We start from the raw sequence: 9,879 nt of genomic DNA on the forward strand, positions 1-9,879 counted from the left end.
TAGATGTGTGTGTATGGAATGTAACGTGCTGTGCTGCTCAGGACAAAGTGCAGTTTAAACTGCAATTAAGCGGCAGCTTGTGAAAGTCGTTGCGTTATCCAGCATTGGTGGCGTCCGCTGTGGCTGTTAAGCACTACTGTGGTTAGTTCGATACGCACACACATGAACACACAGATACACACACCAACAGGCTGAGAATGAAGGACCCGGGGCCACATCAGACCAATCCCCTGCCACATCAGTGCTGACACACTTCCCCTTTGATCGCTTGTTGCCTGCAACTTCTTTCATCTTTACAGGGTCATAATCCCTGCTCCTCTACACAGCCCTGCCAGCCCCCCGTGTTCTCCCCCTTTCAGCCCTCGTGCAGTTTTACAGTTTCATAGTTTACTAGGGCCTGCTGCAGCAGTAGGCACAGGGCAGGTAGCCATTTGCTTAAATGAGCCCAAGCTGTCCCCTCTGGAAAAGTGCAGCCACCTTACGCACCTGGAGGCTGGAGGAGGCGCACGGTGAGGGGGCCCAAGCCCGGCAGGTACGAGGCCTTTACAAGGCCTCTAATGAGTGCCTGCTGGCTAGGGAAGGTCGGGACAGACATGCTGCTCTGGTCTGGTGCCCGTGCTGCTGGAGTTGTGCCTACTGTATAGGTAAAACTGTAAGCGCTACTGTAACAGTTATTGCTGCAGCTGGTGGAACGGTAATTGTTGCCAGGTTTCACTGGCTCTGAAAGGTTTTCTGAGTAATGTGGGTGAAAGACTAGGGGAGAGCAGTAATAATATATATTGGCAAGGAAAGATGAAGATAGAAATCAGGAAAAAAGGAATATAACACTGATAGATTTGTGTTTGATTATTTAAGGAAGGGAAGTCATATTTGCATAAATAAAATTCGGTCACTGACGTTGGCAGTCACTGCTCAGTCAGCTGCTAAAGAACTGAGAGCGGCTCCCTACTGGATCCAAAGGTTCGGTGTTCTACGGTCATTGGTTAGAAACAGACCAGAATGTTCCGCTCTGTGGTGCATCCCCACTGCTGCCTCCGGTGGTCGGTTCACCTCACTGCCTGCCCTCGCCTTATTGGGTCAAAGTCATCTGTAGGGATTAAGCCCTTGAGGCTCTTAGATGTTGTTAGATGAGGAGCCGGGGTCCAAATGGAGCGTCCCCTCATGATCACGTGTCCATGGCACCCATTGGCATTAGTGCAGCAGCCTACTATGCCTGACACCTTGGATGACTAATGAAGTGCTATTTCAAGGCCCAATGTGTGCGACCTAACACACATTCACAGTCACACACCCACACATGCTCTCCCAACTTTAATACATGTGATGTGGGTTGGGGGTGTTTCGGGGTACTGTTCCGCATCATTTGGAGGTGCTTCAGTGCAGCCAGAACTGATGAGGTTCTAATGACTTTATATGCAAAGGGAAACCACACTGGGCCACAGACCATCATTACATACTGCATATAGCTGTGCAACAACACAGCAACTGTTAAACAGCATTTAGACCCCCAGTCGTCTCATCTTTCATTGCTCTTTATATAGTTCAAGTACATAAGAGAAACTTTGCATTTAGCAGGAACAGCACTCATTTCTCATCAGTCATACAGTTGGCAGAGGCTACTTTACAACAAATTAAGCTTTTCAGATAACTGGCCCCTAACTGCACTGTCAAACAACCTTTTAAAACTATATCTCCAGTGGTGTGTGGAAGCAGCAACAGGCGGAGCAAAATGTTCAGTATCTAAACTGTTTCATTAAATCATGTTTCATGCAGCAATGTTAAGGGCTTTCACGGTTTGTAGGGCGCGTGTGTGTGAAACAGTCACTGTCTCTCTCTGGGTAACAGTTTCTTGTGTCTGGTTGGGATATTTGACCGTTGTAAGCTGTCTTTATGGTTATTATCAGGGAATCCTTCATGTTCACTTAAACGAGGCCAAGCTGAGCACCTTTATAGTGCTAAGTATTCCCTACCTGGCGTTTGGGAGGTGTCAGTGCACTAGTATGTTTTACGACACCATTAGCCATGTGAGCTACGGAGTGCATAAGTAGGGCCGAGGCAATTAGCTTGCCAAGTGGCTTTTATGATTGGTGTAAAGGAACTGGATCAAAACCCCCATACAAAAATAAGCATGAATTCCAATTTAGCACCTAATGAACAGCAGGGAGTTGGGTTAATATTTTTAGACAACATTTATGTTGGGGATGAAACCTCACCGGACACACATAGGTCGAAGGCAGGATAGTTAAAAGTTGAAGTGATGCCAGACACCATCACTCACATCTACCAGAGGGCTCTCTCTCCTTTACTTTGTCCTTCCACAACTTTGTGACAAATTCAAACATTTCACTGAAAGTGGCCAATTAGTCACTATTCAGTATGTGCCCTGCCACAGCAGCTAATAGACGAAACTTTCCTTACTTTGTAATTTTTTCCCCCCTGCTTTACTCACTGGCTTATGTCACCTTGACATGCCTTTTCTCTCCCAACAATAGACATAAGTGCTGAATCCTCCAATGTGCAAACGTCTGAACTGTACACAATAGTGTTTCCCTGGAAATATTTAATAACCCTTATGCTCTGTTAGGCATCACATGAGATGAAAACTGCTGAGTTTTGTGCTCTCTGGAAAGGACTGGGAGAAAAAAAAACAGAATAACATAGTATCATTAAAATCTAGCTCCTGTGCTTTTTATTGGCTTCATTTGTTTACTCTCCTGTTTGCCTTTTTCTGCTCGCTGTCACCCACCTTGGTTTTGCCTTGTATGTCTGCCCACACCGGCATCATCAAAACACTGTCAAAAGTTCAATGCGAGAGAGAGAGAGAGAGACATTGAGAGAGCAAGAGAGGAGCAGGTCCCGGGATGCTTTGTGGGTAATACCGTTAAACGAAGCACGATGCATGGTACACGGCGCCCCTTCAGCAGAGCGAACTTCAAAGCCTGTTTTGCACTTGTACTGTCAACATTTGGGATAGGAGAGAAGAGGAGCGAGGGTGGAGCAGCCTTTGAGCAGCGCCGGGTCTTTACCCGCTGCCTCTTCTGTTGATGTTCCCTTTAAGCTCCCCGCTCATGTACCCAATTGCTTATATGCTTGCCGCATTACCTCACTTTTTACTTTCACCCAATTCCAGTTTCTTTTATTTCACCAACGTCCCACTTTCTCCTCACCTCCTCTGCCTGTCCCCCTGTTTCTTTAACTTTAACTAGCTCTTGTTGTCTTTGTGGTTGGTACCTGTGTGTGTTTTCATGTGTGTGTCTGTGTGTTATTAGGTGAGGTGAGTGGGGAGCCAAGGGTATAGCATCAGGCAGGCCTGTCACCTGTAAGGTGGAACTGAATCTGTGAATCATGAGCCCCATTTCTCCTGGCTGGCAGGTCTTCACAGGGAAACTTCTGTTTGATTGAGATATTGTTTTTTTCCCCGCACCCTTTCTTTTTGTCGATCCCCTTCGCTTCTCTTCATGAGAAACAAAACCCTATTTTCTTCTGACAAGTAAACTTTTCTTTGTGTGTCTGCTCTGACAAAGAGTTTTGTTTGGACAGGAACGTCAATGCTCAGAATTAAATTGCTATATTCCTTTTTGCTGCTGTAGGCGTTTGGCCGTATAATGGGACCACAAACTGCCACTGATCCCGTGCAATATCTGTCCTACTTTTGGATCTATGGTAGCTTGTTTGAAGCGTGCGGCAAACAATGATTGAAAATGAATTTCATCCAGAGAAACATTTTGATAAATTTGCTTGCAATTATTTTATATTAAGAGATATTTGTCCTTGTTACTGTGCTACATGCAGATGTGCTGTTGCTCCTGTACTTATGAGTAAATTAAATCATTCAACCATTCACTCACATGTTCATCCATGAATGCACCACTGTCATTGATCGCAGTCAATGTGGGCACTCTGCCAGGGCTGTCATGGACTCTTAACCAAACTACCTCTGCGCGCACACACACACACACACACACACACACACACACACACACACACACACACACACACACACAGATGGAGCCATATAAAACCCTCTCTGTCCCCTGGGTTTTTGCGCTGTTGTCTGCTTTAGTTGGCAGGGCTATAAAAGGATCCACACCCACATGAGAAGAGTATCTGTCATCATCTGAATGTCCGCTGATCTCCCTCTGTCTCACCCAGTCTCGCCTTCACTCTCATTGTTTTCTCTCCAGTTTCCTTTGTTAGTTTGTCCCGCTCTCTGCCCTTCCTCCCTTCATCTTTCTGTATATTTCTGTCCTGTCTTTTTCCCGTTGCTCATCGTTCTTGCTGTGTTTTCTGCACCTGGATTGCCTCCTCATCTCTTGGTCTTCCTTCTTGTTCACTGTATCCAACAAATCAGTTGTATTTGTACAGCTGTTTAGCAGGATGTTAGTTTGCCTCGTGGACAGTGAGGAATCAGTGCAGGCTGGCTGCTTAGTGAGGCGTAGAGAGCAACACATGCTGGCCTAACCACCCTGTAAGCACCTTAACGGGACATTGGTGACCACCACTGTGAAACAGGAACAGAAATGCCCCACTGCAAATGTGTGGAGGGACAGTGTGTGGTTCTTTATGAGATTTTAATGATACAATGATGGCAGGGTGTTGTGCAGAGATGTATGTGCATACATTCCCTTTGTTGGCATTCCTGTATGTTCACATGAACACACACTCTCGCATCTTTTTGCATCTCCTATTTGTACATATCAGGCAGAGGATATTGGAAGGCATCATTGAAGCGACAGTGGGAACCAATAGAAGATGGATGATAAAGGTTCGTTTCCAGCCAGCACTGAGAGATGTTGCTGTTCCCGTCCACAGCAGACAGACCCACCATGAGACAGAACAGAGAAACCATACTGACGTCAGTTTGTTGTCTGCCTAGAGAATCAGAGAGGGTGTCAGTCAGTCAGACAGGCAGAGTAGCCTACAGTACATCAGCCTTGGAGGGATCCCACAGACAATACTGGCTCTTTGGTGCTGAGACTGTTAAGTCTTTTTTTTTTTTTTTATTCTATTAGTATTCTGATTCAGCGGCTAGTGCTTGTCAGTGTCGTGAATCTGTCTAGGCTAGCGAGTGTATTTGTGCTGAAAGGGAGAGACTGCCAGAGTGACAGTCTCTGGTTGTTGATGCTCAGCCACTGTGATGCTGTTGCGTCTGAGTGTCCCTCACTTAAGAGCAGTTTCTTTCTAAACTCTGCTAGCCATCTTTGCAAAGCATCCTGTCAAGTGGGAATCGTTTCCCTTTGGGAGAAACAGGTGACACTCCGTCAGTGTTAAAGCTTAACTGATTCTGAAGTGATTGCAATGTCTCACTTTATTAAGAAATGCTTTCTGACATTTGGGGACGTTTGGGGATTTCTTCACTTTAGTGCTGTAAAATAGATCAGAACATATGAAAATGAAAATACAAAACTAGAGTTAGTCACTAGTTAGCTGAGGTTAGCATATAGACTGAGTACAGTGGGGTCATAGAGCTTTTAAGAAAAAATTTCTGCTTTGATGTTTGTGTCCCTGATGACTGACATTCTAAAAGCTTCCCTTGGGTCCACTCATTAAGGAGACTCTGCTCTCTGATAGCTAACAGCACATACGAGGCACAGATGTAAAGGAGATTGTGCTTCGTCATCTTTTGGCCTTTTTTGAACCATTATTGGTGCAAACTGTGAAAATCTTTACAGTGTGCCTGTTTGTTGACCTCTGTGGTCGGCAGATCACATCTGTGTATATTTTATAATTAAAAGGGCATTCAAGTCTATCTGTTAAATTCTTGTAATTCCCTCTTTATTCAACTGCACTATTTTTGTGCGTAATTGCACAGCACACATAAGGTATCAAGCTGCATGTGATCAGTAATGTGCTGTTACTGTGGTTTCCATTGCTAGTGAAGAAGCACAGGTTTGGGTCTCCACAGGTTACACTGCACTTTCTTTCTTTAGTTTTTTTTTTTTTACCCTCTGTCTCTTTCCCATGTCTCTGCCCTTTCTCTCCTCACCATCTTGCCATGCTGAGATGACTCTGTTGTCTCTCCAAGCTTTCCCATGAGCCCTTGCCCTGTTCTCTGTTTGCTTGTGTTATCCTTTCCCTTAGGCCACTGTTCCACATCTGTGGAAGCAAGTGCGTATGTGTATAGTTGTGTGTGTTTGTGTGTGAGTATATTTGGAGTTTTGAACAGTGTACATGTTTTTTTTGTTTGCATGTGAATGTCTTCACAAGCATCTGTGTGTGTTTGTGTGTGTGCTGTAATGAGTGTGTAATCCCTTCCCCTAGGCCACTGTTCCACACAGCTGGACTCAGAGAGCCTCTGGAGGGTTTTTGTGCTATTCAAGCATCCTTTGCTCTTTCCACCTGACCGGGTGGTGTGTGTCTGTGTGCGTGTGTTGCGTGTGTGCTTCGGTGTGTGTTTTTGTGTGTTTTAACAGGTGCAGTACCGAGAGCTGAAACTGGATCCAAATCCCAGTCCAAATAAAAGGAAGAAAAACAACCCCGGGTAGATGACTGTGTCCGCCCACCAACTCCTCTCTTCTCCACTTTCCTTCACTCTGTCTATTACTGGACACTGAGGAGCAGAGGTACACGGCTGTGGACCAGCTCAGCTCGATTGTCCTTCCCTTTTTTCTTTCCTATTTTCTTCTCCTTACACTTCTTCTGTCTGTAATTACTCATGATGTAGAGTACAGTTTCCTGATGTGTAATTTTCGTATAAAACGAGACAAGAAATCCCTTGAATTATCACTATTACTCTTTTGATTGATTTTTAAGGCGAGTGGGAGTGATGGCTGGGATGACCTTTTTATCAGCCGTGTGAGCCACTCTCCTCGTTCATTCTCTCCATCACCCTGACAGCTTGGTGGCCTCTGTCCATTCATTTGGCACAAGTGTCACACAATGAGTTTAAACATTTAGAGTCACCAAGTCATTGCATCCAGGTTGATCAGAATACAAGCCTTATACTAACATTCTGCATTATTACTCTGCAAAGGACTTCAAGTTTTATGTTTTTGCTCAAATTGAAGTTATTACATCGTTTTGGTAGATTTTGGTAATATGTTCATATTTTCTAATTGTTTTTGTACTGAAGTATCTTTTGTTTTCTTCCCCTCTCGAATGTGGTAATGATGTTATGTTCACTGGCAGTAATTTGGATTGCCTGCACTTAACTCAGTGAGCCAAGTTGATTAGCAATTACAGTGGTAGCCTCCAGATATGTCCTTCTACACAAACACAAAACTGGACCAACAAGCTGAAATCTTGTGCTGCTGTGTGTCTGTGCTTTCAAACAATACCCAAATTAGCTTTTTTGAAGACTCAATTCCAAAACTAAAATATCAAATCACAGTGCATAGTGATATTATTGTAAAGTACAGTGAGTGTGTGTTTTCTTAAAATAGACAGTGATTACATAATCATCATTAAATAGCACCCAGAGGGAAGAAAGAACAACACGGAAATAGACAGTCGCTGTTATGCTCTAAATATTAAAGACCCAGATAACTTAGCCTCATTTAAAACATGTCAAAACCTCCATCAGTCAGTCAGTCAGTCAGGCAGGCAGACACACAAACAGTCGGTGATCCACATTCTGTGTCTGTCAGGAAGCACAGCAGACTGGGCCGTCTGCTGTCGTGGTGTTAATATAGATGTCACCCAGTCTATGCAGAGTGTCGCCAGGCAGGCCTTTAGGCAGCCACAGCCCTAATCTTGTTTGAAAGGCTGGTCTCCTTTCCTCTCATCTCCCTGTGTGTTTGCCTCGGTGGCCACACACCACAGCATTTGCACGTACACAAGCACACACATGCACAAAAAATCCCTCACATGAAAACGCTGCTCACATACAGATACTGCACCTACTTGCTCACAAATGAAAACATAACATCCCATTTGAGAAAGCACATTTTCTCAGACACACACGTGCTCACACAAACACGCTCTCTGTGATGCTGCGCCCCAGGCTGGCCGCCCTCTCCATCTGCCCCACCTCCTGTGCCCACAGCCCAACTTTGATCTGTCTTTCCAGAGACAGAGACGTATATGTGAACTGTGCAAGAGTGTTTGCGTATACATGTTTATGCAATCAAAGACATGTTGCTTTTCTCAGTGCTGGTGTGTGTTACAGTTGTATCTCGCCTCCAGCTGCAGTCTGGTGCGTACATTTGTGGTGTGTGTGTGTGTGTATGTGCAGAAGTGCCAGCTGTTATTTGGTGTACTGGTGCAGAAGGCCGTCAGCTAGATGAGCAGCAAGTCGCTGTGTGACAAGACGTGGCTCTGAGGGGACTTGGGCCTGAGATGTCGGAGATGGCAGGGTGTGTGTGTGTGTGTTTTATGTTATTTCAGATCCTTCCTCCCATCATGCCTCTCTCCGTTTGCTTTCTCTGCGGTTCCCTCATTCGTCAGTGAGCAGGGTTGCGACCCTGTCTGAAGGGATGGTCTCCTGGGCTTCTCGTTGAGCATCTGTTGAAAGATCACAGCTCAGGCTACATTTGAGAAGGTCTCCTCTCATCCTACTGATCCTTGCTGCACCCACTCACCCAAAACCCCCTCCCTACATTTTTTTTGTTCCCTTTTACCCCCTTTGTCTGTCTGTTCGTCTCTCTCTCTCTCTATCTTTACCACAGTTCACCCCCTTAGCAGCAACTAAAGCGGCCTTCTGCCATTTTGTCATCCTCTTACCCCGGCTGTCTGTCAGCTTGCCATCACCTCTCCTGCTCTCCAGCTCACTTCCTGCCTCTTTAACCATCCATCTCCATGCTTAAATATCAACAGGCTCGGATCTGTCACTCCAGAGGGCCATTGATTTTGTTTTGTTGTTTTGACGAATCCACTTGAAAGACAATAACAGACTGTCCCCTAAGAGCAGCGTCGCAGACTGATTATAGCCTCCTCAACAAACACACTCTGAGGCTCGTGAGGGATGGCTTTTTATAATGCCTGAAGGGACTGTTTGAATACCTGATGTGTATGTGTCTACTACTGTATGTAGTTATTTTACAGCAAATTGTGGTGACTAGTGTGCTATTGCATCCAAATTCTGTCCTCTTTTGTCATTTATTATTTGGTTTCAGTTCTGTTTGCAAGCAAACCAAAGTGTTTTTATTTTGTATGTTGAAGAGAAAATAAATTATATAAAGGAATGTATCAGACTGACAGCTGTAAAGGGAAAAAAAAAGCACTTTTATTTGCACCGGGTTGAAATGAGACTTTATTTTTTAAATGATACTGTACATAGCTAAGTACTTATTAATTTATGGTTGTATTTTATACAGTATGCCTGTTGATGGTCTGGTGATGATATTGTAAAGTAGGTGTATGCCTGTCTCATTTTCTAAGATCTGTCTATTTCCGCTTGCAACGTTGCCTGCCTGTGACATAATTTTCATGTGCCCAATTCTGACCGATGACAGTTCAATACTGTAAGAGCTGAGACGTGGATAGGTCAGGAAGGGCGAGAAAATAAGATGTATTCCTGGTTTGAGAAAATAAAATGCATCTGATATATGTTGCTTATTTTGAAAGAAAAAAACAAACGAGATTAAATATTTTTTATCATCTTCAGTGTGTCGGGATTATTGCAGCACTTGATTTCTGTTCTACAAGCTCATTTTAAAAGTAGCAGCATTCAGCCCAGATGCCGACCACACTTAGAGTTGAGGAGCAAATCCCCCGCTCCTTACCTCCGTTGCTCCATCGGCCACTTGACCCACCCCGACATGCTGATCTAATCTCTTCACTTCATCCTTGTTTGGATTCAGGAAGTGGCTCATTTCTCACTCCTATCTGTGTGGCTGAGACTCCACGTTCACATTAGCTCCTGATGTGTGTCAGACCACGATGACTTGTGAGAGCTGGTTTTACTTTTCCACTCTGGCCCGCACATGAAGCTCCTCTCCA

At 44.6% G+C, this 9,879-nt stretch overlaps 1 protein-coding gene across 5 annotated transcripts in view; it reads left to right on the forward strand.

Annotated features, from left to right (window-relative positions):
* The window catches only part of mctp1a (multiple C2 domains, transmembrane 1a), a 118,217-nt gene extending 108,678 nt beyond the window's left edge, over nt 1-9,539 (forward strand). For 4 of the 5 annotated variants that reach the window (XM_029511003.1, XM_029511007.1, XM_029511006.1 and 1 more), the window contains one exon: nt 6,414-9,539. In XM_029511003.1, the coding sequence (XP_029366863.1) occupies nt 6,414-6,485 (72 nt within the window). In that variant the 3' untranslated portion in view covers nt 6,486-9,539. The remainder of the gene's footprint in view (nt 1-6,413) is intronic. The other variant, XM_029511004.1, reaches the window with a different exon arrangement.
* The last annotated feature ends 340 nt before the right edge of the window (nt 9,540-9,879 follow it).

This window comes from Echeneis naucrates, chromosome 9 (assembly GCF_900963305.1).
Source record: "Echeneis naucrates chromosome 9, fEcheNa1.1, whole genome shotgun sequence".
Lineage (NCBI taxonomy): Eukaryota > Metazoa > Chordata > Actinopteri > Carangiformes > Echeneidae > Echeneis > Echeneis naucrates.